Here is a 24,661-nt window from a genome sequence, read left to right as displayed (position 1 = left end):
GTTGATGATGGTGTTGGTGCTACTCTGTTCTGTCACTGGCATTTTGATATTTTTAGGTATTAAAATATCCCTTTCAATATAGTATTTTATCGTGCCTCAATAGTTTATAAGTGCTCTAGAAGCAGGGCCACAAAATGATCGTGGCACTTCTCTATGCTCTGTGCTAATCAAGAACGGGAACACCTGCAGATGACTGTGGACCCCCAAGCCTCCAGGAAACCCCCTTGAAGGAGCTTTCTTGGCACTTTAAAGGATTCTGCTTCAGTTCTTGCCCCAATGTGCTGCTGTTCTCTTTTCCTGAGGAAAGCAGGAGTTATTCCCACTCCAGGACTTCCTCAGCTGGTGAGACAAGATGTGGTTGGTTGCATAAAACCACATAACGGACCTAATGCTGCTGCCATTGAATAAACACCCAACTCTCCATTGCCTTCGACATGAATAACTTGAGCTAATTAACAACTTCAGGAGGCATTCAATGAGCTGCTTGGTGCAAGAGGGAAGTGTCCGGGAGCTGCTGATTCCTCGGTCTGCAGCAATTCCCTGTCCCGTGTCCCAGGCGTATCCGTCTGCTCCTCACAGCCACACTTTCTCCTGCCCGTCCCCGAGCTGGTAGGAGGTTTAACTCCCTGCTATTTGTGGAGTGGGCTCTGATTGCCAGCTGAAAGGCAGGGGTTGATAGAGAAGTCCCGTGTGGTGACAGCAGCTTTGGTCTCTGGGAAAGGCAGGCTTTGCTGTCGGCGCGTGGGGTAAGAGCGTGAAAGGCTTCAGCCGCATCCATCGCTGTCGTGGCTCTGTGTTTAATCTGACAGGGGGAAAGAAAACCGGGCAATTTGTTAGGGTTCAGTGGAGTGCTAACGAGGAGCAGTGCGCGGGAGGGAAATAAGGCACCTGGAAGTACGTGCATGCCTCTGGAGCTCCTGCCCTGTGCATGGAATTAGGAATTCTTTGCCGACTGCTCTTGGTTTTGTGGCTTTTTAAAAAGATTTTTAAACCTCAGCTGCAGTTACAAATGAAGCCAGGACTGCAACAGCCTGAGACAAATGGATATAGGCACGCACAGAAGTCCAGAGTGTTGGCAAAACTGTGGGGACACTGAAAAAGAAATGATTCCTGCCCTTGCTTTCTAACCATGCTGTTTGCAGAGGCGTTTTTCCAAAGAGGATCCTCCTGAGCCCACAGGCTGGGGAGGAGGGCTTGCCTCTGGGATCTTGGCTTTATAAAGAGGGCCGAGAGAGCGGATTAAATCAATATTTCATTTATTTGGGCTTGTAATTCCTCTTACATCAGCTGCCACATAAAGATTTTCCCCTATTTCCTTCCCCTCCTCCTCATCCTCATTTACTATGCACCAATAATTTCCCTTTGACGCTCTCCTGCCCGTCCTAGTGCCAGATGGCCTCAGTTCTGAGCTTCTCCCCTCTCTCGGGAGCGGCCCCCATTGTCAATGCAAAGGAGGCGTCGTGGCTTTGAACCCAAAGCTGGGACCCAAACTTCGGCCCCGGCGTGAGGAGGAGCTAAGCCCGCTAATGCAGGGAGCCATGCGAACCGCACACCCTCCCACTCAGCGCCATTAAGGCGAGACCCCTTCACTAAAGGCTGCTTTGCATTTTCCCCAATGGTCCGTGTATAGAAATCTGGTGCAAATTTAATTCTCCCACCACCTGATTCCACTTCCCAGGCGCGAGGTTGCCTTTGTGTCCCAAACTCAATTAGACGGATCCATTTCACGTCGTGGGCACAGATGTGAAAACAAAGTGCGCGCGTACCTCGCTCTTTCTCTCTCTTTCTCTGGCTTTCTCTGTGTGGGTGCGCCTAAAGCGATAAAGAAAGTGAGTAAATCTGTTTAAGGCGCCGGTTCCTGACTGAGCAGGAGCAGGCTGTGACATCCTGGGAGCCACGGCGGTTTCCCTGGCTCTGGGCTGGGTGACAGGGAGGCGCTCCCCGGCTCATTTCAGAGTGGCGTTTTGGGGAGGGTCTCCGTGCGTGGCTTGGGTGCGTGCCCGGCCTCGGGCTGGAGGTGCTGAGGAATTTTCCAGCCACACGAGTTGGCAGGGAATGAAAGGAGCGGGTATTAATTTCTCGGTGTCCTGCTCGGAACAGGGGGGACGTCGTCGCAAGGGCTGACACGGAACCGTGTCGCTGTGTGCCACACAGCATGCAGCCCTGCCTCCTAAAAAAAATTGCTGAGTTTCTCCCCCTGGCTTGACTTTTCTACATTTTGTGTCCATTTGGGTTTGGAGAGGGACACAAGAGGTTTCGGCATTGAGCGGCCGAGTTAAATTATGCAGCTGCAAGACTGCCAAGCCCTTCAGAATAGGATGCTTCGTTTAGATTTTCCACAATGCTATTGAAGTGCTTATTTTCCTCCTGAAGAGACACAAACAGATGCAAACTTCTGTAAACACTTTAGAAATGAATTCAGTGAGTTTGGCCTCTCAGCAGTGCTCAATAGCTGACAGAAAAATGTCTAATTAGTGCAAGTGGAAATAATAGGGCCACTTGGATTCCTTCCATCCTCCTCCAAGTCTACTTTTCCTAGGAACTCAAAGGCCCTTTTGTTTGGTAGGTCACCCTCTCTCAGGCTTTTGTGCTCCGATCTATTAAAGGAAGAAGGGGAGGAAAAAAAATAGATTAGGCGATGCTCTGTGCTTAAATATATGGCCTGTTGATGAGCATTTGGAATGGCTGGTTTGCAGTGTCAGTTTACAGGTGCTTGGAGAGGGGGATTCCTCCATTGTTGGCCGGCACAAGCGGAGTTGTGCCTGCCGGGCTCCAGGAATCCTTTTCAAGTGCCATCCTCTTAGAAAATCCAACTCGGACTCAGGGAAAAAAAAAAAAAAAGAAAATTGTACAAATCCTCCTCGTTGCTTAAGTGCAAACAGGTTGGGGAATGCTTGCCATGGATCAGTGCTGCAAGCCAGCCTTCGTGCCGTGCTCCGTAGGCTCTTATCCAAACTGTCTGTTGTGGCCTTCCTCCTGCACACCTCAGAGGATGGCACGCCATGTTTTAGTGAGGATTTGAACAAAGATGTCTTGGAAGTGTCTGGAGAAGTAATTGCCTGGATGTCAGTGTGTGGAGCACCTCCTCGCTCCGCTGGGCAGGAACACCAATCCCTGCCCACCATGGGAAGGGGCCGGTGTTTGGTAAATATCCCCAGGTCCATGTGAACTCCTGCAGCCACAGTGAGGCTGAGTGTGCCCATGGCTGCCTTTGCTGGCCTCCTAACAGCAGGCACCTCAGGAATTCTGGCTGCTCCTCTTGTCAGTGTGAGTGCTCAGCCACTGTGGGAATCCAGGAGAGTTCATAGAGACTTATTAAAGATGGCCTGCGGGTAAAGACATTGGATTCCTGACCTGTTTGACTGTTTGTGGTGTACAAAGGTGTGGATGGCTTGAGCTCTGTCTGGCTGTAGTGACCATTTCCAGTCTTCCCAGTCTCACATCCATTCCCCTTTTAAACTAATTGCTATTGCTGGTAGGAACCTGTTGGGTATGACTTAAATTCATTAGCAGACCACCAAATGTTGTGGTTCCAGTTAGTAAACAATTGGAAAAACCAAAAAATAAAAAATCAGGAATGGTATGTATGGTTCAATCAAAATAAACAGCTGGCACCTTCCTATCCTAAAAATGAAAATATGGTGAGGAATGGGGTGACTGAAGGTGAGTATTTTCCACAGTCAGCTCACTGAGCCTCTGAGGGTGTGTGTTCATGCTGTCTGTGTTCTTCCCAGGTTTATCTGAAGGCCTCCATCATGGTCAAGGACTGCACCACAGCAACTGCTGTCGTGTTCCTGATCGACCGCTTCCTGTATTGGCTCGATGCCTCCAGCAGCCTCCTGCGGATCGCCCGGCGCCTGCACAGGCTGCATCCCACCGCTCCCATCAGCCCCCAGGTGCTCATCCGCCAGGCTCGCCTCGCCGTCAACACCGGTACGGCTCCCTCGGCTCCAGGGAGGAGCTGCTGGCTCTGGAGAAGACACTTCATCCCTCGCTGGGATCACATTGTCACAGCCCTTGGTGCCATCTTTCCGAGCGCACTTCCCGCTCCCGGCCCCCTTGAGCCCTCCCAGCTCCTCTCAGTAGCACAAAGGGGCCGGTATAAAGGGTTTCAGAGCCAAAAGCAGGAGAGAAAATTGTGAAAGGGTGTGGAAAATACTAATTGGAGCTTTTGTTCCTTAACAAATCTTCCCTGCTGGTTTCAAACGGGGATATCTGAATTGCTGTACTCCTGACCAAGGGCCTTGAAAAAAAGGAAATTGGAACCCTGGCATTTTCTCTGCACCATCCCAGCTGCTTTTTATTTTTCAGTGGGACCACTTTTCTGTGCAAACAAGGCAGCTTACAACCCCTCCAGGATGAAAAAAGTAAAATTCCATCATTCCTATAACATGGACAACACCTGAAGGATTTATAAAACATCTTCCTGTGGCTATGCTTGCTGTGGTGGGATGTGAAGTCACTCCTCAGTCAGACCAAAATGGGTTTCCAAACCCCACATTTCCTTGGGACAGCAGCTCTGCTGCTGAAGGGAGCAGGCCAGACTGTTTTCTTCTGGGAGGGGAATCAGAGCTGGGAATCCCAGAACTCTTCCAGGAATGTACTATGTGTACAATAAAATTATATATACATAATTTCATCTTACTGTACAACCACATATTACAAAGCTTAAGGCATGTGCATTCTGCCTGTTGACAGCAGCAAATCCATGTGCTGGTGTTATGAATATTTGTGTTCACTTTATACCACACAATACATTTCTATATTCATTTTCTACCCTTTTTTTCTTTACTTTTCCATCAGGTAAGCTTTTAAAAGCTGAATATATCCTAAGCAGCCTGATAAATGATAATGGAGCAACAGGTACATATAGATTTCTTTTCTAATTTCACACTTGCTATTTTGGTGGGATTTTTCATGCTAATTTTAACAGTTACACAAGCTTTAAATACAGTAAAACCACCCTCACTAATGACTCATGCTTGTTTTTCCTTCACCACTCTTTGCTAAAATGTGGAAACACAGCTTTGTTTTTGAAATTTCCATAATTTGTCTGCAAGGCTGAATTTGGGTGGGAAAGTGTTTCACTTGGGTGGGAAAGTGTTTCAGGTGGGAAGTTTAAAATGTGGACCCATTTCAAGCAATTGAGTGATCTAGAAAACTAGGACAACTCTATCCTCTCAAAAATGGAGATTGTTGGATTGTTGCTTCTCCTTCAGATTCCCACTGATCTTACAGACTGAATTAATACTGTCAAAATTAATACTTTATTCTATACTTGTTATTTTCCTTTCTGTCCAATGACTCTACTGCTGATCACGTGTCTTGTCTTGGATTTGGAGGGATGTGTAGTATTTCTACTAATAAGAATTCATTAATTCTGACAGACATGCATCATTATTATTTAGTTATGGTTTTGAGACAAGCTATTTTAGTGGGTTATGTCTGTTCTCCATCTTCTTAAGCTTTCAGGGTTTATTTAGCCAATATATTCAGGTTTCCCTGCAACTTAGAAAATATAGGAAGCCTGTTCTGGGGTTTCCTTTCACGTGAAACTGAGATTCTCATACAAGAAGGGCCGCCATGCAAAGGGGAGAGTCCTGGCAGTTTGCTGGGATCCAGGTTCCCCTTGGAGGTTTGAAATGACAGCAACATTTTCCATTCTACACCGAGTTTTCCTGCTCTTCCTGCAGGTACCTGGCGATACACTCAGGACAGCGATCGGATTCTCGTTCAGGCAGTCTGCTTGCAAATCAGGGGGCAGATCCTGCAAAAGCTTGGTAAGGCTCCTTCCCATGAACATCCACTCGAGGTTTTCCCCGTTTCTTTTTCTTTAAAATGTTACATTGGACATATGTCAGAGTTTTGGCTTGTGGTGAACACCTCCTGTGCATGAAACAGCTTGATGGGCTTCTGTATTCCGGGTTTGACGCTTGAGGCAACAGCCTTAATTTTGTGGGTTTGGTTTGAAACACCAAAGTCTCCCATGAGTGTTGATCTGAAGTCTTTTATGAGGATAAAACACATGTTTATGAACAGCCAAAAGGTAAAGGAAACTGATAAATGGTCAGTGTCATTGAAGCCAGACATGCCATGGTATGGTTTTATCCCATGGAAATCCTTAGCTGCCACCTGCTCAGTGATTGTTTTCTGATTTATTTCAGGGATGTGGTATGAGGCAGCAGAGTTGATTTGGGCTTCACTCGTGGGATACTTCAAACTTCCTCAGCCAGACAAAAAGGTAGTGTTTCCTCTCCCCTCTGGACGTGCTTGCCAACCCAATAATCACTCCAGATGAACTTTTGTTTCCTTCAGCAGAGTCCCTGAGCAGCAGTTTCAGTGACACCCCTCAGGCAGGGTTAACAGGCAGGACAAAGTCTGTGCTCCGCGTTGTTTCCGCGTGCATGCACGGACCTACAGACACCTTTCCTCCTGCAGGGGCAACAAAGTAATAGTTCTCATTAAGCAGAGCCATCCAAAGTGAGCCATCTCCCACAGCCTCACAGGTGCCTCCAACAAGGACAGATTAATCCCAGAATGCAGCCATAAATTTCTGTTATTTATTAGGATTGGAACAGATTTTTTTCCTCCAGTATCCAAGCATGTCTATTTGCGGAGCTGCTCCATGTTATCTGTGGTGGGTGATGGGTTTGCCTGGCACTGCAGGGCCTGAACATCTCACAACAGGCACTGTGTGTCTGTCTCTAGCACCTTTGAGAGGCTTTCCAGCACTAATTGTCCCACTGAACATGCAGCAGCAGTTGCACCATTTGTCCGTAGCTAAACAGGAATGTGAACCTCAGCCTGGCGAGTCCTGGGGTGATGCTGGAAGAGGTTTTGTAATTGGAGCCCAGCACCAGATATCCCACAAACTCAGACCTCATCACCTCTCCTCTGCCATGCCTTAAAGCTTGAGCTCAAGCTCAGGACATGTGTATGTTCTCCATTCCAGTGGGAACAAAGTTCTGTAGTGAATTTTTGTGGTAAGAATACAGTTACTTCTTGGCTTTCTTAACTGTTTAGCTGGGCAGACCCTTAGGTGGCATTAAATCTTCCAGATTACACTTCCTATGAGCTGAAATTAATAAAACCTTACCAAGGTGACATCTCTGAATTTCTTAGAAATGCTTCTCTTTCAGTCTTTTTCATGTGCTTTGTTGCATTTTTTTCCCTGGGTTCTACACAGAACTGACTTTATTCAGAGCAGTAAAATTCAAAACACAGGAAGAAAACCTCAACAAAAACCCATTCTGATATTTTTCCATTTTTTTTTCAGGGAATTGCCACTTCCTTGGGTATTATGGCAGACATCTTTGCTTCCATGAATGAGCAGGATTATGCACGTTTTAAAACCAATGCTGATGTTGACCTGGTAAGACTTGGCTTGGGATTTGTGTGTTCAGATTCTTCAGGTGGTCTGCATGTTGTTGTCCCAAATTCACCCACAATTTATTCTTCCTCCAGCTCCTCTCTTGTGCTGAGAGGGCTGAAGAAACTTCTATTGTTCCTGATGAAAAAGTTCATTAGGAAAAAAGAAAACACTGAGAGTATTTTATAGAATGTATGTCTGTAATATATAGAATATTTATAGGCTCAAAAAGTGACATATGGAGCAAAAATACACCTGCAGAAACTGACTGGCTGTTGTTTAGGATATGATGTCCCTGCCTACCAGGTCACATCTCCTTGGAAATAAAACCTTTGAGATGGGGTGTTCCCTCATGTTTTTCTTTCTTTTCTCTAGAGCCTCCTCCGGGAGTGCAGCCATCGCTTGTTATCTGCTGCTGAGGCCTGCAGGCTGGCAGCTGCCTACAGCCAGTACACACCCCTGTTTGTCCTCACAGCCGTGGTAAGTGTCAGCCTTCACTCTGGAACTGGGATTTGTGTAGGGGAAGAGCCCTGGCTGTTAAATTTGGCTCCAGTCTGGCTTTCAAACACTGTCACGCAGGGTATCGTGTGTGTGCTGTGGGTGTGGTTGGTTATGTGTGATGTGTGTTGCTCTGAACTGCAACCAGCAGCTAAGCAGGTGGGTGGAAAGCTGTGCACAGAGTGAGGAAGGGCTTGCAAGCCCTGGGAATGCTGCTCCTCCTACACCTACAGTTATATTTCAAAGGAAAAGAGGAAGATTATGTCCTCCAGGAAACACAGCAGCAGAGAGTTAAAGCCAGTGTTTGCCTCAAATTGTATAAGTGAAAAAACCATGTTTTCAATTCCTTCATTCCTTCTTTGCCTCCCAGAACATCCGTGGGATGTGTCTGTTGTCCTACAGTCACTCCAAGGACTGTCCCCTGGGAAAGAGAGAGCTCTACTTGTCCGAAGCCAAAGAATCCTTCGAGATTGGGCTCCTCACCAAGACAGACCAGAGTACCATCACCAGCAAGCAGGAGCTCCATAGTTTCATTAAAGCTGCCTTCTGCCTCACCACAGTGCACCGATGGCTCCACGGGGAGAGTGGGGGGCTCCATGAGGTCACCCAGCTCTGCAGGGAAGCCTTGGAAAAACTGTACTCATACAGCACTTCATTCCCAGAGGAGGAAGAGAAAGGAATGCTTGCCAAGGAGATCATGTCTCTGATCACATCCGTGAAGAAGCGCCTGCGAGTGGAAAACTTCCCTAATTCTGATGCCAGGTCTTACATCCCAGACAGTTATAAAGGCACAGCAGAAAAACCTGTCCTGAGAGGGGAAACCAGCTTTGAGAAAATCCTTGCCAGGCATTCTCAGCACCACCTGTCAGTGTGCCAAGTGTTTAAAAACACCTGCAGGGCTCATGGAACCACTCCAGGAGAAATCTGTGCAGGACCTTGTATCACGACCTTAAGGACAGAGACCAAAAGCACAGACACTGTGTGTGCTACTGAAGAAATAGTGCAGCACAGGAGAGGTGCTGTGAAAATCCTGTACTTACCAAGAGCAGGAAGCAGCTCAGAGAGACTCAGTGGCCAGAAAAATCAAGGCATTCATTCTGGTGTGATGAAAATTTCCCTGGAAGGAGAGACTGAGTCATTCGGAATGGAAATAAATGATGAAAATGGGGATTTCAGCAGAGGGCAAAGCAGGAGTCAAAGCACGACTTCTGAGAGGTCTTGGTGCAAGCTGTCAAAATCGAGTTACTCTTCCAGCTGGGAGGAGCTAAACTGTAATAGCAGCAGAGAGTCTCCCAGGGAAGGGCAGCAGCAGGAGAAGGGCTTGTCAGAGGAGCAGTGCTGCACCACAGAATCTGATGCAAACAGCCAAGCCCTGTCCTTGCACCCATTGCCCCCCAGGGCCTGGCATCCTGCTCCTCAGGAGCCTCTCCATAGCTGTGGGGGAGCATCTCAGCCTTGCTTTGAGGGAGGGCCACCTCGAGCTGGCAGGAGTGGGGAAAGGGCATCTCTTTGTGGAAATGAACTGCAGGAGGGAAGGCACCATTCAAAGAGACCTCCCAAAAAGGAAGCAAAGGACCTGAGCAATGCATTTCCTTCCCTCTCCAGCTCTTACTGCATTCATACCAAGCTGGAGGTTGAACAGGAGTCCTCCTCCTGTGCAGAGCTGGGCTGCAGGACCAAGGACAGCGGCAGGGAGGGAGGCGTTGGCCGTGTTGGGTGGTTCCACCCAGGAGAACCTGCAGGAAGCACAGAGGATCCTTCATGTGAGGCACAGCCCCTCCAAAACGGGGGTCATTCTGTGCTGTCAATGAGCTTGGAGTCCAAAACAGGCAGCAGCTCCTCTGTGTGTGACTGGGTGAGGAAATCTGCCATGGTGGGGGACAGATCTCTGCCTGAAGTTGACACCCAAGCAGAAACAATTGATGACACAGAATTTGATTTCATCAGTGTTGAAGACTTAGTGAACAGTTATCCTGTGCCATCTGCTCCAAAGCATGAAGCAGCTCCCAGTGTGCCAACAGCTTTGCCCTCACAGGGAAAGGTATCCATAAGCAAGCACTTTGACTGTGCCACTACGGAAGAAGATGAGGAAAAGTCTCAGGATGTTGTGAGCAGCAAGAGACAATCCAATTCATCTCTGAGTTCGTGGATCAAGTCAGCACAGATGCCCACGAGTTCTCCTGAAGGTCCATTGCTGATCCCAAGGGGAAGTGGTTTTGCCTTCACACCTGGGAGAACAAAGGAAGAAATCTTGAATGCTCGATTTCTGACAGATGATGATTACAAGCAGCTTCTGGCAGGGGTGGAACAAAATTGGCTTGTCCAGAGACTGATGCCTACTGGGATTTTTAGGACCAAAGAACTTCATAAGGCATACTGTAAGTTGCCACACAGCAACAGGTACCCCCACTGGGAACAGGCTTGGGCTTTTTTTTTTAATAGGATTTAATTTTTTCTTGCTTTCTACCCCATTACTTAATTTTCTGGTCTTACTGCCCATTTAGATCCCAGGACCAAAAAAATCTTGTGATGTTTTCTTTTTGTAGCTGCTCTTCTTTTAAAATACTCCAAGAAATCAGGCCTGTGGACAGGCCAAGAGACAGCCGTGTTCATCGGGGACTACCTGAACGTGGCAAAGGAAGGCAAGCAGAGAAATGCCTTCTGGATACACTTCCTGCACCAAGAAGAAAGCCTGGGAAGGTATGGAGCAAACAAATTTCCAGAACAAAATGGTTATCACTGCTGCTTCTGTGTAACTATGACTGAAAACTGCCTGGTGAGATTTTCTGTAGTAAGAAAGTTTTATGGGTTTCCTAAATGTCTTGAGCATTTGGTCAATCTTTCCCATCCCTCCTTTTAACTCTATTTTTTATTTTTGGGGAAGAAAAAGCCACTTCATTGTTGTCTTCTAACAGCTAATTGCAGAGTAAACTCTTCTCATTAGTTAGAAGCATCATTATCAGAAGTAGTTAGGAATTACTGTGGGTTGAGAACAGTATTTCAATACCTCTGAGCTGAGTCTCCCCTCAAGAGTCAAGAACAGTTGAGTTTAAACATTCCAGTGTTACAAAACACCCATCCCAGGATTTGACTGATAATTTTTCACCAGTATGAGACATAAAAGGAAAAAAACCCCATTTATTGGCCACCATTTAGAATGTTTCACCCACAGCTGGATTTGCTTGTGAACAGCCACGCTCTGCTTTGCAGTGACCTTTTTGTGTCACGAGATACAGAATAAACACTTCTACAAACACTTTTCCTTCTGTTTAGGTATGTTGGGAAGGAATATAAAGAAGAAAAAGGGCTCCTGCATCATTTCAGTGACGTGGAGCGACAAATGACCGCCCAGTACTACGTGACAGAGTTCAACAAGAGGCTGTATGAACAACAGATCCCTACCCAAATATTTTATATCCCATCTGCAGTACTCTTGGTAAGAACTGGCTTCTGAGCAATTCCCAGGAGCTGTTGGGAAGGGTGTTTTGAGTCCATTTTGGTTTTAAAACACCAGCAGTGATCCTGCCTCTTTTCAGATCCTGGAAGACAGAGCTATAAAAGGGTGTGTGAGTGTGGAGCCCTACATCCTTGGGGACTTTGTGAAGCTGTCCAACAACACCAAGGTAGTAAAGAATGAGTACAAAGCCACGGAGTATGGTCTGGCTTATGGCCACTTCTGCTACGAGTTCTCCAGTGGAACAGACGTCGTTGTAGACCTGCAAGGTGTGTATTACAGTGAACTTCATGCCTTTCAGGCTCAACCTTTAGCCCACAGGTATCCTTGGGATATTCATTTCATTAAATATTCAGCAAGTGCCTCTTAAGGTTCAGCTTTTGCTGACATGGGTGGACAGTGGGAATCATTGAAGTGGCATTGGCAGAACTTGGGCCATGCCAAGCAGAGAGTCCTGAGTACGGTAATACAAACCCTGTGATGTTTGATACCAAAATGTATTGTTTCTCCCACAGGCTGGGTGACAGGAAATGGGAAAGGCCTCATCTACCTCACAGACCCCCAGATTCATTCTCTTAACAGCAAAGATGTCTCCCGCTCCAACTTTGGCAAGAAAGGAATTTATTACTTCTTTAATGATCAGCACATGGAGTGCAACGAGATCTGTCGCAGCCTGTCTTTGACAAGACCCTCAGTCGAGCTGCCAGTGTAGACCCACACAGGTCAGTCACACCAAGAATGACCCATCAGCTGGACTCTGGTTTATCCTACACATCTTCAGGAGCAAGGGTGCCCATCAGCAGCAAAAACCTGCCTTCATTTCCCATTCTCCTCCTCCCCTTCTCAAAGCCCCATTGCCCCTGAGTGCAAAGCTGGAGGGAGATTTTCTCGATGAGAAAGAGAACACAGCATCAAACTTGCAGGAAAAGATGGGTCCCCAACAGACTTTGCTTTAACAAAACCACCCCCTTTTGTTTTTGCAGCCAGCAGAGATTTTTAGGCTTTTGTCCTCGCGTTTTAGCAGTGCTATTGTTTTCTAGGTGATGTTTGTGCTGAGTCGTTTGGAAAGATGCCCTATCCCTGCGCCGACCGATTAGAACTAGGTGTAAAGAGGGAGAAGCAAGAGAAGGAAGAAAAAAAATTAAATCTCTTTATTATGGTGCATAAACCTTCAGTGTTGGGGAGCTGCGCAGCTGCGCGGGGAGAAAAATGCATTCAAAAATATAATGCTAGTGTGAATAATCCTTTCTCGGGCGCTGCTCGCAGACTGCTCCAGCTTTGTCAGGTGAACTTGAACCGGGCCATCAGATTTGCGGCCGTTCCCATTGCACACTGTCTGTCACCCGGGGGCATTCACCATCTTGCCTGTTGTTAAGAGCCCGCGAACAATCCATCATTGAGCCGCGCAGTCGCTCGCTCACACAGCAGTGAAATCGGCATGTGACGGTACACTCGGCCCCAGTGTCTCGCAGATTAAAGTGATACATGAAAACTCACGTGTTACTGGGAAGATTAAGCCCGTTATCTTGTTGTGCAGCCAATAAAGGCTGGCCTTGTCCTCACCAGTGGGGAAATGCTGGCTTTAACCAAGTGGCAAACATAGCTCCGTGCTCCGGCCGGCGAGCTCCGAGGGGGAAACAAAGCTAGTTAGTGAGATCCCGGGAATTAATGGGCGGCAGAGATGCTGTGTTAAAGCCCCTCTGCAGAGGCTTTCCCTGCTCTGTAGAGACAATTAAAAGCAAAACAAAACCTCCCCGACAATCTCTGCAGAACAAAGTGTCCTAATACGCTGCCAGCAGCCGGCCCCGCCGGGTCTGCTCCAACAGCACACAAGTCGTGCCTTTTCCAGCTTCTTCCTGTTCTAAGGGAGAAAAATATTCATTTAGATGAGCTCAATCTGTGTGAAATTTTAATATCTCACTTTCTTCCTAATGTTTGCTGTTAGCAGCTTGATTTGTTGGTTTTGGGAGAGGTTTTTTGCCATCTCAAAGTTATGGCTTCTTACAGGTAGAAATGTCAAGAATCATTCTGGCAAATTCCCTGTTAAAACAGACATGGAATCGTATTCAGCTGCTCTTACTCTTTACAGGCTTGGGCACAATTTCAGAGGTATCGAGCACTCTGTCTTTATCCAGGGTTTGGATACTGAAAATCATGGATTGATGTACCCCATAACCTCATCACCTGAAGAGCAGGGACACACACATGGCCCCAAACACACAGAGCTTACATTACTGATTCATATCTGTGGTATAAATAAGGGGACATTGGGGGAAATAAATAGTTGATTCTGATGACTGGAGAATTTAATATTTTGGCTGGAAGTTTCATCTTAGAGCTTCTGACTAAAAAAATTACTGGTTTGTTATTTTCTCTGGTTTCAGAATAAAGTAATTTGAACTTAGGGAATAGTTTTCATTTTTTTAGAAAGTAGAAATTTTCATTACAAATTGAGTGGTTTGCATTAAATAACTTGCTACCAACGTGTTTTTCGGACTTAAGTGGATTGTAACACACTCCAAATTCCAACTCGAGTGTTTGGTATGACCATTAAGGGTCAGTTTTACAAAATGAGTGGAACTGTGTCATGCTGGGACGATGAAACATTAACTCTAGGGACCTCAAGTATGAGGAAACATGGAACATCTCCTCCCCTCAGCTCAACTCAAGGACTTGAGTTTACACCCTGTGTGAGTGCTGTGCTAAGGAACATTTCTTCCTCTCAGCTCCACTCAAGGACTTGCGTTTAAACCCTGTGTAAACTGTGCTGCACTAAGTCAGGCACAGAACTGCCCTGCTCTTAGCAAGGTGGTGACACACATTCCTGTTTTTCAGGGAAGGTATTTGTTTAAAGGTTTTTCCCACTTCCCTTCCTGCAGGTGCCCATGTGAAAGGCAGAGTCTCGCTGGCTGTGTGCTCATGCATCAAAGTCAGTAAATTTGTATCGAGGGAACAACCGAAGGCTGCAAACCGCAGGTAGAATGGTTTTCTCACTCTTCTGCCAGTAACTCGTGGCTCTGTGGAGCACTTTGGGGAATTTCTCTTAGAAAAGATGCAGTGCAAAGGGAGCCCCTCAGTTATTATCCCAACAATACCGCGCTGAGCCAGGCCCGCCTCCCTCCCTCTCCCTGCGAGCCGCAGCATCCCGGACCATTCCGGCCGGCGGAGCGGGCGCGGTGACCCCTCCAGCTGTGAGGCAGCCCCTGCACGCGAGGCAGCACGTCCCTGCTGCCATAACCCCGGCATCAGCTGCCCCTGGAGCCCAGCTGCTGGATGAGGCACCGCTCCTTTACCACACGCAGCTTTTCATGGGGACCGAGGGCAAAGCCTCGCGTCAGCAGGCGCAGAACCGCAGCCCGCGCTGCCCGATCTCTTCTGCTTGGGAAGGCACGGGCAGCACCAGCCTCCGCGGCGTCTCCTTCCCGCTGCCCAAATGGGAATACTTGCAGCAAAGCAAAGGAATATTTGATAACTGCTGTTGTCACCGGCTGCTGTCACCTGCTGCCCCCAGGGAAGTCCCCCCACTGGCACCTGGGTGCCCTCCCTGGCCCTGCAGGGAAACTGGCATCAGCGTGCAGCTCTCACCCTCTCCCGGGAGCGACACACGCCACCCTCCTTTTTTCCGCTTGGATGAAATCCTGTCCCCTGTCCCCTGGCAGAGTGGGAGCAGATGGGGCTGTTGGCCTCTGCAGCCTCCCGCCACTCCAGCTCGTGTGAGGCAGTGATGCCTCCAGCCCCCCCAGCCTGCCCACTGTCCCCCTCCAAACAGAACTTAATCCCATTCTCTGATCCCAAACTTCTCTGCCAAGCTGTTTTTGAGGCGGAGCGTGTCTTTAATCAAAAGATACCAAGTTATGAATAATTTGGTTAATGAGAGGTACTGCTAAGAGGGCTGGAGCACCCGCAGCACCGAGGGGGAGCACAGATTCCGTAGGGGCGGGTCCAGCAATCCGCTTCCCCCCGCACCCAGGGGGTGCTCGGGTGGCACAGCCAGCACCCAGGGGTGCAGGATGAGCGCAGGATCCCCCCTGGCAGGCAGCAGGTGCCTTTCCTCCCTCGGTAAAGCCCAAACTGCCGTGCAGGCTACCGGGGCTGCCGTCCCCTCCAAGCAGGACATCACGTTAATAGAGGTTGATTTGCAAACGGCGTCGCCCCCCCAGTGCCCCCCTTTGCCTGACTCCCGCTTTTCTGCTCAATGGCACAGATGCTGCTTTGTGCTGCCCAGGACCAGGCAGCTATTAGCAGCAAATCCAGCGAGGGAAATTAATGAAGGCGACTACTAATAAAAGACAGCTCAGGACAGCCCGACCAACTTGCTCCGAGCGGTAATTAACTTTTTTTAAAACTCATGAAGGTAAATATGCCATCAGCTTTGGGCTGGGCTCTCTGCTTTTTAATAAAAGGAGGAGGAGGGGAGGCGAGGGAGAGGGGCTGGCTGTGTCACAGCCGCCCCAGCACCATCCCTGTTCCCTCCTGGTCGCTGCAAAGTGACCCTCCAAGGAGTTCTCTTTTCTCCAAAGTTTCTAAAGGCTTTGTTTAAAGTCTGAGCATTGCAAGAGTTCTACCTCTCCTTGATCTGAGTTCTGTACAAGAGGTCACAGGGATGAGCAGGCTGCCAGAATTTTGCTGGACATGCACAGCTGTTGCAGCATTGTAGGCAGAAGGCAGGATATCCTAATATCCCGATATCCTTACATTGTCAGCCTTTCAGAGCAAAAGAATGTCTTAGACTGTAAAACACAAGATTTAGCCCTGTGGTAAGACAAGAGCCTACACCAGGTTACAAGAAAACTCCTCACCGGGATTTCTGGTTATGCCAGAGGATTGACTATATAATAGATAAATGAGATTTTTTCTGCCCCTGGGGAATGGCAATTGGGGCCGCATGGGCCAAATCCACGAGGGGAAAGCCCAACCTGAGGCACCTGAACAAGGCTTTAGGAAAAGTAGGGTTAGGATCTGCCAGCCAGATGAGGGTCGTGTCTGGAACGCTCTGTAATGATGGCACTGCGTGGAAAGATTTATGTGTGACATGAAAGGGAGCCTGCAGCAGCCCTTGGGGTGTGGCTGGGACTGCTTTGGCTTCTCGGCACTATTCTTATGCCAAGGATGGGCTGTAAACCCCCTCGGGGGCTTTCGTGCTGCCCCTCCAGCCCTGACAGTGTGGAGGAGCTTTTATACCGAAATACAATACACAGAAGGATCATAAACACGTGTTCTGGGGCACGGGGCTGCTTTGGAAAACACCCCCAGGTTCGTCTTCTCAGCCAAGAAGGTGCTTTGCCATCTTCCATCTCCTGGTCCGCTTCCAGGTTGACTGCAACTGGCTGTGGGGACCTGCCACCACCTCCAAAAATCAGTCCTCTGAGAGAAACGAGGGAAATACAAGTAAGAAAAAGGAAAGGGAGGAATAAACTCCAGAAAGAAAAAAGAAGCAAGTAAATTATTTTGGCGACGTTCAAATGAAAAACTGGGGTGAGGGTGACTGGGGTATGTGACAAATCCAGTCTCTCTGCCTCAGCCTTTCCCTGCCTTGTCCCTCCTCGGGTCTGTCTCTTCCAAGGGCATCTCTAGCCGAGCCCAGCCTTCCACAGGGAGCAGGGAAGGTTTGACTGGCATGACTCCCACGCCAAACCCTTCCCCAAACCCACCCTCCAACCTCTGACACAACATGTGTTTTTTCCCACGGTAGTTCCCCCTGCCAACGCCCCAGCGGGATAGGGCTGCTCCTGCTCCTGTCTGTACCTGCGATGGAGGGAAATCCCTCCAGGATGACGCACCTGGCAAGCAGCAGCATCCCTCTCCGAGGACAAGTGGAGGGAGCATCCCAGTGCTGAGCCACCCGGGATGTCCCTCACGCTCCTGCTTGGCTCCACCACTGAAAGAGAAGTGCATCCCATCCACCCTAGTTTTTTGAAGAGCCAAAGGCACCTACTCCAGCGCCTCTTAAAAGCGGGAGAGAAACTGGGAAGGACAATGAGCCCCGACCAGAAAAGACGGAGAGGGCGAGTGAGGCTCTCGGCTTCTTTTTGGCATTCCTGGAGTTTAATCATTAAAAGGGGTCGTTAAAAGAGAGTGAGAGTGAAAAACCCGCTCCCGACGGGCTGCCCCACACACCGCCCGCGCCGTCAAAGGCTCCCTCTTGTTTTGTTCCTCCTGGCCCGTGGCAGATTTGGGGGGACACAGCTTCATCTTGCTGGCCACATCAAAGCAGTGATTATGCAAATGTCCCCACTTTTTTTTTTTAGGGAATTATTTATCACACAATAACCCCCCTGCCAGGAGGGGAAACAATAGATCAGGCTAGATAGCGCTGCTCGCCCGAGGCTGCGGGGCTGGGGGACCCCCGCGTGGTTTATTGGCCTAACCTAATTTCACTAATTCTCTTTTCACACATTTTGGGCTTTTTTTTTCTCTATTTCTTCCCCCCTCTCTTGGCGGACGTCGCTCCGAGGGCCGAGTTTCACGCTCCCAGGATCCCGAGGGCACCGGGCGGGATTCACGAGCTGAGCATTTTATTTAATTAATACATTCAGACGCCTCTGCTGGTTTTTAATGATTTCCAGGTGTTTGTACCCAGAAGTCACAAAGTGCTCCCGGGTGCATGGGGACGATGATTGAAGGGTCCAGGCGGCCTCCAGCATCCCCCTCCATGATGACATCCCTGGCCATGTGCTGTGCACACTGAACCAAACCCCTTGGAATTGCAAGAGCCCTGGGATTCATCCATCCCTCAGAGAGGCAGAGAAAGGAAATTCGTCCTCTTTAAACTCACACAATTTTTCCTCGGTAACATTTATTTCCTATGGCCTTCTTGGTGAAATCCATCAGCCTGAAAAAGCGTGATAACTGTTTATCCATCCATCCATCCATCCATCCATCCATCCATCCATCCATCCATCCATCCATCCCACGTTTGCTGTCAGCATCTTCTGTGCCCAGAGGCAAAGGTAAAGGCTCAGTTAACTTCCAATGACAGTATACACATCTAAATATATATATGTACATGTATATACACATGTGTAATGTGTTTCTTGCAGTTTCCTGACGAAGCTGTTGCCCATGGACCCGGTGTAAGTGGCATCAGCTGCCACCAGACCCCGGTTTCACCAGAGACACGACAGGCCCAATCCCGTAATTCCCGATCGCTGTCATGTAAAGCAGAAAAAGCAGCAACCCCAAAGGTACGAAAATTAGAGCTTTTTATTTATATTTTATCACAAGGACAATCCCTTTGCTCTTCAGCTGTAAATACATACTAGAATAAACTCTGTAAATTATACAAAAAAATACATATTTTCCATGAAATCTGTCTTTATAATAAATAAATGTGAACACGTGTGTGGCTGATCGTTGTAATGTTCCGTGTCTGTTGAGGTTTTCAGTCTGTTGATTTATTTTTAATCTCCTGAAAGAAGGGGGGAGTTCCTTGTCCCCTAAAGGTCGAAATAAATAATGTATGAGGAGATCCTTCCCCATTCCCCCCCTCCTGACTTTTTTTTTCCCTTTTGATAGAGAGTTCAGCCTAAATTTCCACGCTTGCATTCAGCCCTCACAAAGCCTACAAATTATACAATGACTTCTAACCTGGACCCCTAACAAAACAATTTACTTTTTTTTCTCGCTTTCCACCCCCCCTCCCGCCTATAAATCATAAGGGACAGATGGCAAAGGGGGGAGCAGGGAAAGGGGGGGGACACACAAAAGCCCCGCGGTGACAGATCTGGGAAAACTGGACAAAGTGCACATCGGAGAGAGAGAGAAAGACGGAAAGTTTGGTTTGGCAGGTGCCGTTCCCACAGCCCTCCCTGCCCTGGGAATGGGGCAGATGCCGCGGCCACGGCCGCTGCCGCCCCAGGGGGAGCCCCGGGCCCGGCGGGCCGTGCTAGAGGCAGCGCCGGGGCAGCGGCGGCGCCGGGGCGAAGCGGCCCGGCCAGTGCTCGGGGTCCGAGGCGGATCCGGCGGGGCTGGCGGGCGATAAAGTGCAGGCGTACGGGGAGGCGGAGGGCGCGGGGCTGGCGGCGCCGCCGCTCCAGGAGGAGGCGGGCGAGGGGCTGCCCTCGGCGGGGACCCCCACGCCCGCCGCCCCGTCGGGGCCGAGCCGCGCCGCCCCGGCCAGCCGCAGGGTCTCGGTGAGCGCCCAGATGTAGTTGTGGGCGAAGCGCAGCGTCTCGATCTTGGTGAGCTTGGCGTCCTCGGGGAAGGTGGGCAGCACGTCGCGCAGGGCGTCCAGCGCCGCGTTCAGGTTGTGCATGCGGTTGCGCTCCCGGTTGTTGGCCTTGAGTCGCCGGCTCCGCTTGATGCGCTGCGCCGTCTCCGCCGTTCGCGCCGCCCGCGGGGCGCCCCGGGACCGCCCCGGCCGCCGCTTCCCCTCCGCCCGCCGCAGCCCGCGGCCGCACGGAGCCTCCACGGGGCGCGCCGGCGGGGCGGCGCGCAGCTCCTCCTCCTCCTCTTCCTCCTCCTCCTCCTCCTCCTCGGCGCTGGACGGCAGCGAGGGCGAGGGGGCGGGCGAGCTCAGCCCCAGCAGCAGCAGCTCGTCCTCGGCGGGCGGCGCCAGGACCTCCGCCTTCACCAGCATCCTTCGGGGCGGCTGCACGGGGCAGCACCGGGCAAAGCACCGGCGCTTTGACGGTTCGCCGGTTTGACGGAGCGGGGCGGGGGTCGTGGGGGCCGAAGCGCGGGGGATTGGGGAGGGGCGGGTTTGGGGGGCGCGTCGCTGGCACGCGCCCCGGGGCCGTGCGGGCGTGCGGCGGGAGCGGCGCCCGGGGCCCGTCGGGGCTGCGTGTCTGGCACACGACCCTCCTTAACACCCCTTATATACCCCGCGGGGAACAATCAAACCTACCCCCGGGGTCCCCCCTCCCCACTTCGCCCCGCCCGCGACTCTTGTCGGGGGCGCCGCCGCCGCCGCTCCCCCCTTCCCCGGGCCGTCCCCTCCCGTTGGGGCCCCAGCGGCGCCTCGCGCTCGGCTGGAGCGTGCCGCTAATTTATTAATGAATGGGGGGGAGCGGCGCAGCGAGGCGGGGGGGCCGCGGGGCGCGGGCGGCCAATCCCCGCGCCACGCGTGCGACCGCAGCCCGGCTGCCCTGTCAGCCGCTTGGCTTGGCCCCGCCGGCAGCCGGGATGGGATGGAGGGGATAGGATGGAGCATCTCCCCGTTCCCGGGCGGATTGCGCCTTCTGGGGAGACGCGGGCGCGGTGTAAAGGTGTACAGTTCATACGCGGCTTGCTGTGGGGAGAGATGCTGTCGGGCTACCCCCGGATGCGGCTACTCCGTGCTGTCAAATAACAACTAACAGAGACAGGAGAATTTATGAAAAAAAAACCAAAACCCCCCAAAAACAAAAAACCAAATCAACTTCTCAATTCACTTGGAAAAATCTTGATTTCTCTCACTCCTGTTCCAGCCCTCCCTGGGAGGAATCACGGGATGGTTTGTCTTGGAAGGGATTTTTAAGGATCATCTTGTTCCAACTCCCCCACTACCCCAGGTTGCTTCAAGCCCCATCCAGACTAGCCTTGAACACTTGCAGGGTTGGGGCAGACACAGCTTCTCTGGGCAACCTGTGCCAGGGCATCACCACCTTCACAGGGTAGAATTTCTCCTAAAATCCGATCTAACCCTGCCTTTTGTCAGTGTGAAGCCATTCCCCCTTGTCACTCCATTCCCTTGTCAAAGAAGTGATGATGAGGACTTAGAAAACTAAAACCCTGGTGCAGTGTCCTCCCCTTGCAGAAATACCTTCACCAAGGCACTTTAGGGGAGTCAGGCTTTGGAACAGGATTTTATTTGCAACTGGTAGAAAAGCCCCAAACCGGTGAGAGAGCCACAGTCCCCACAAACACCTCACTGAGCACACCGGGAACTCGCACGCAAATGAGTCTCTCGCTCTCGCTGCCCACTGAGTTGGTGGCCCCCGTGTCAGTCCCTGCGGGAGCGGTGGCAGCCGGGCGGCTGCCTCAATTAAAGCATCTCCGTGACTCCATGAGACATTTTAGCACTGCCATCGCCTCCTTGTGAAAAACGGGAGACGCGCAGGTCCCCTCGGCATCCCGGGACAGTGACACAAAAGGACTTAATTTCTTTCTCAGCCCCTTAAAGCGCAAAGTGGAGTCACCTGTGACAGGGCCAGCCCTTCCCTCCGTCACCATCCCTTTTGCCAAGATTTCTGCCCTCCAACTGCCGAGGGAGAGCGATGGAGAGGCGAGGCAAAGGGATGGAGAGGCGAGGCAGAGGGGTGGAGAGGTGAAGCAGAGGGATGGAGAGGTGTGGCAGAGGGATGGAGAGGTGAGGCAGAGGGATGGAGAGGTGAAGCAGAGGGATGGAGAGGTGAGGCAGAGGGATGGAGAGGTGAGGCAGAGGGATGGAGAGGTGTGGCAGAGGGATGGAGAGGTGAGGCAGAGGGATGGAGAGGTGAGGCAGAAGGATGGAGAGGTGTGGCAAAGGGATGGAGAGGCGAGGCAGAGGGATGGAGCGGTGAGGCAGAGGCGATGCTGGAGATGCACAACCCATTGTGGTGCCCTTTTGGGGTTCAGCCCAACTCTTGCTGCCAGCCCCAGCGACGCAGCAGTTTTCTCCTCAGGACTGAGCACGAGGTGACCGAGTCCTCAAACCCTCCAGAGGTGCTTGTGTGGTCTGTGGGCAGAGCAAGGGCTGAGCTGCTGGGCTGAGAGCATGGGGAGAGTGGGCGGCGGGGGGAGAGGGAGTGGGATCAGGAGCGGGAACGCTGCTGCCACTGCTGCCCACCGCCTGAACTGTCCTCCAAGGGTCAAACTGTTCAACTTCAGCCCCTTTGCCAGACTCAATCCTACTTTAGGGGAACAAAAGCCCGAAGTAGGCAACGATCAAGAAATGGGAGCACAATGATTTAAGCTTATCACACAGCCCAGAAATAAAGGACGCTGAGCTCGTGTGGGGGAGAGGGGGGGACCTTCAGAAAGGCTTTGTTTGCTATAAGAAGATTGAACTCTGAGGCGACCCGATAGCCCTAAAAGTTTAGGGTCTGTGTTGCTGAGAGACCTTTGGGCACAGCCCATCCACACGTCGACCTCACAAGTTGAGAGCCGGCGTTAATGGCCGGCCTTCCCCAGGTGAACGGGGGCACGACATCCCGGGAGGACAAAACTCTGAGGACAGGGTGGGCTGACCCCTCCCAGCTTTGCCTCCCTCACGCCCACCCGGCCTGAGGCATCCCAAGGGTTTGGGGTACCCCAGGTTTGGGGTATCAGGTACCCTGAATCCTGGGGTGCTCAGCCCTATGCGGCACCCACAAACCCTGCAAGCGGGATGATTCTGTTCTTAAACGGGGGGGACGTGGTATATCCAAATCCAGCAGGGTTACCAGGATGCTCTTTGGAGGGCAGAAATCAAAACTGCAGTGCGTGTCCCCCGTATTTCCCCGTATTCCCCCAAGAGTATCGACTGGCTGTGATATTTCTCCTTGGAAAATGGCTCTTCAGAGTTCAGCCGATTCAGGTCCTTCCCGAACCTTCTGTGCACGCAGCCAGAAGTGCTGCAGAGAGGGGCGGGAGGAGGACCCAGATCCCCAGGGGCACCAACCCTTTGGGGGTTTGGGATCAAGGCGAGGAGGGATTCCCCCAGAGGCGCTGCCCGGCTCGCCCCAGCGCGGGCAGACGAGCCCCTCGTTGGGGGCCGATTGTTCCCGGCAGATTTGCATGGCAGGTGCAGGACTGCGGAGCGATTTTGCCGTCCTGGGCTTCCCCCCCAAGAGGGTTTGCCTCCCTCCCTTGTGAAAAAAGGCCGCCGGTGCCTTCCTTTCCCATGAAGAAGAGAAGAAGCTTGAGGATCGCGTGAACACGCTTCAGTTTTCTTATTCTTTTCTATAGATGTGGGGAAAAGAACAGCCGATTGTGTGAAAAACCCAGTGCCTGCAAAAAGGGACATTGGCCATCCAGGCGAAGGTGCGCGAGGGAGAGCACTAATCGCTGAACCAGGAGACAAATACGATTACCAGCTCCGAGCCTTGAGTCAGAAAGTCTCATAGACTTTAAGATGTTAATCCCCAACATAATCCTTCCTTTGGCGTGTAGGAATAGTGCAGCCACAAGAGTTGTTTTGTTATTTATATTGGCGTTTAATAAAACTCAGCCAGTGGTGAATGGGCTGCCCACTCTCCAATGGTAATTAATTCCCTATTTCAGTGACCCAATTGTGCTGGGATAGAGCAGTGGGACAGTCCCACTGCCCCAACCCGCCTTTGTGCAGCTACACGGCTCTCGTGCTTCAACAGCTATGGAAACTCATTCTTTTGATGTCATTCAATGAGTTTTCCTTGGGCATCTTCTAAACTTCAAGGACCCTTTTCTTTCTCCAGCGCCTGAAAAGCAGGACTAGCTTGACCACCTCTGTAGAATTTAATGATTTGGTGAAAGGGCCTTTTTTTTTTTTTAAGGAGTAGAGGGGAGGGGGGTGTTAGGAAAGAGAGAAAGAAAATTTGGCAGGCTCGGTATCAACCAGGGGGGTTATATCCAAACTGGGGTGTGCCCAACTCATTCAGCTCCTCATTTAGACAGGTCTTAAAAGCCACTTTTCTTTGCTCAAAATACTTGGGGGCTTCTTCAGTCCAGGCATTTCTAGAATGGATTTGCTAGGGAGCAATAACTCTGAGTAAAGGGAAAAACACCTTGGTGTTTTTGCTCAGAAAAAGGGAAAATTACCTGAGTGTTTTGGTCCAGAAAAAGGGAATAACACCTGGGTGGTTTTGCTCAGAAAAAGGGAAAAGCCCCTGAGTGTTTTGCCCAGAAAAAGGGAAAACCACCTGAGTGTTTTTGCCCCCCAAAAGGGAAAACCACCTGGATGTTTTTGCCCCAAAAAAAGGGAATAACACCTGGATGGTTTTTCTAAGAAAAAGGGAAAACCACCTGAGTGTTTTTGCCCCAAAAAAGGGAAAACCACCTGGGTGTTTTTGCCCCCAAAAAGGGAATAACACCTGGATGTTTTTGCTTAGAAAAAGGGAATAACACCTGGATGTTTTTGCCCAGAAAAAAACACTGGATAGCTGGAAAGGGTTATTGGTATGTAGGGTGTCTGTGGGTTTATGGTTTTTGGCTGTGTGGTGAGGAGTGTGTGAAGGGAACACGGGAAGAACATGGAATTATCCTGGAGCCGCCTTGGTCCCGGCAGCCTCTTCTATGTCTTTATACACACTTCCAAAAAAAAACAAAAAAAAAGAGAACCAACCCTAAAAAAAACCCCCTCGCAAGTCACAAACAATTCAGGATTCAACTAAGAAAACACAGAGTGAACCATATGGCCGGGGTGGCTCGAGTTGGCTGCATTTTCCCGCAGACAAAGAAGGGATTGAGAGTTGAAGGAAAGG

General features: G+C 50.5%; 2 protein-coding genes across 4 annotated transcripts in view; one reads left to right on the top strand and one right to left on the bottom strand.

Annotated features, from left to right (window-relative positions):
- ALPK1 (alpha kinase 1) overlaps window positions 1-13,808 on the top strand; it is a 35,387-nt gene extending 21,579 nt beyond the window's left edge. For all 3 annotated transcript variants that reach the window (XM_071555427.1, XM_071555429.1, XM_071555428.1), the window contains 11 exons: window positions 3,735-3,933; window positions 4,804-4,863; window positions 5,694-5,780; window positions 6,165-6,241; window positions 7,277-7,372; window positions 7,745-7,849; window positions 8,238-10,245; window positions 10,414-10,567; window positions 11,141-11,303; window positions 11,404-11,590; window positions 11,837-13,808. In XM_071555427.1, coding sequence (XP_071411528.1) covers window positions 3,735-3,933; window positions 4,804-4,863; window positions 5,694-5,780; window positions 6,165-6,241; window positions 7,277-7,372; window positions 7,745-7,849; window positions 8,238-10,245; window positions 10,414-10,567; window positions 11,141-11,303; window positions 11,404-11,590; window positions 11,837-12,033 — 3,333 coding nt within the window. In that variant the 3' untranslated portion in view covers window positions 12,034-13,808. The remainder of the gene's footprint in view (window positions 1-3,734; window positions 3,934-4,803; window positions 4,864-5,693; window positions 5,781-6,164; window positions 6,242-7,276; window positions 7,373-7,744; window positions 7,850-8,237; window positions 10,246-10,413; window positions 10,568-11,140; window positions 11,304-11,403; window positions 11,591-11,836) is intronic.
- A 5,383-nt stretch (window positions 13,809-19,191) lies between these two features.
- Window positions 19,192-19,899, bottom strand: NEUROG2 (neurogenin 2). Its single transcript, XM_071555064.1, has one exon. The coding sequence runs from the start codon at window positions 19,897-19,899 to the stop codon at window positions 19,207-19,209; it is 693 nt and encodes a 230-aa protein (XP_071411165.1). The 3' UTR covers window positions 19,192-19,206.
- Window positions 19,900-24,661: the final 4,762 nt, after the last annotated feature.

This window comes from Pithys albifrons, chromosome 5, assembly GCF_047495875.1.
Source record: "Pithys albifrons albifrons isolate INPA30051 chromosome 5, PitAlb_v1, whole genome shotgun sequence".
Taxonomy (NCBI): domain Eukaryota; kingdom Metazoa; phylum Chordata; class Aves; order Passeriformes; family Thamnophilidae; genus Pithys; species Pithys albifrons.
This window is presented reverse-complemented; position numbering and strand designations above follow the sequence as displayed.

Excerpts from the sequence above, each read along its gene's own strand:
- NEUROG2 (XM_071555064.1), bottom strand. The coding sequence starts at position 19,899 with ATGCTGGTGAAGGCGGAGGTCCTGGCGCCGCCCGCCGAGGACGAGCTG.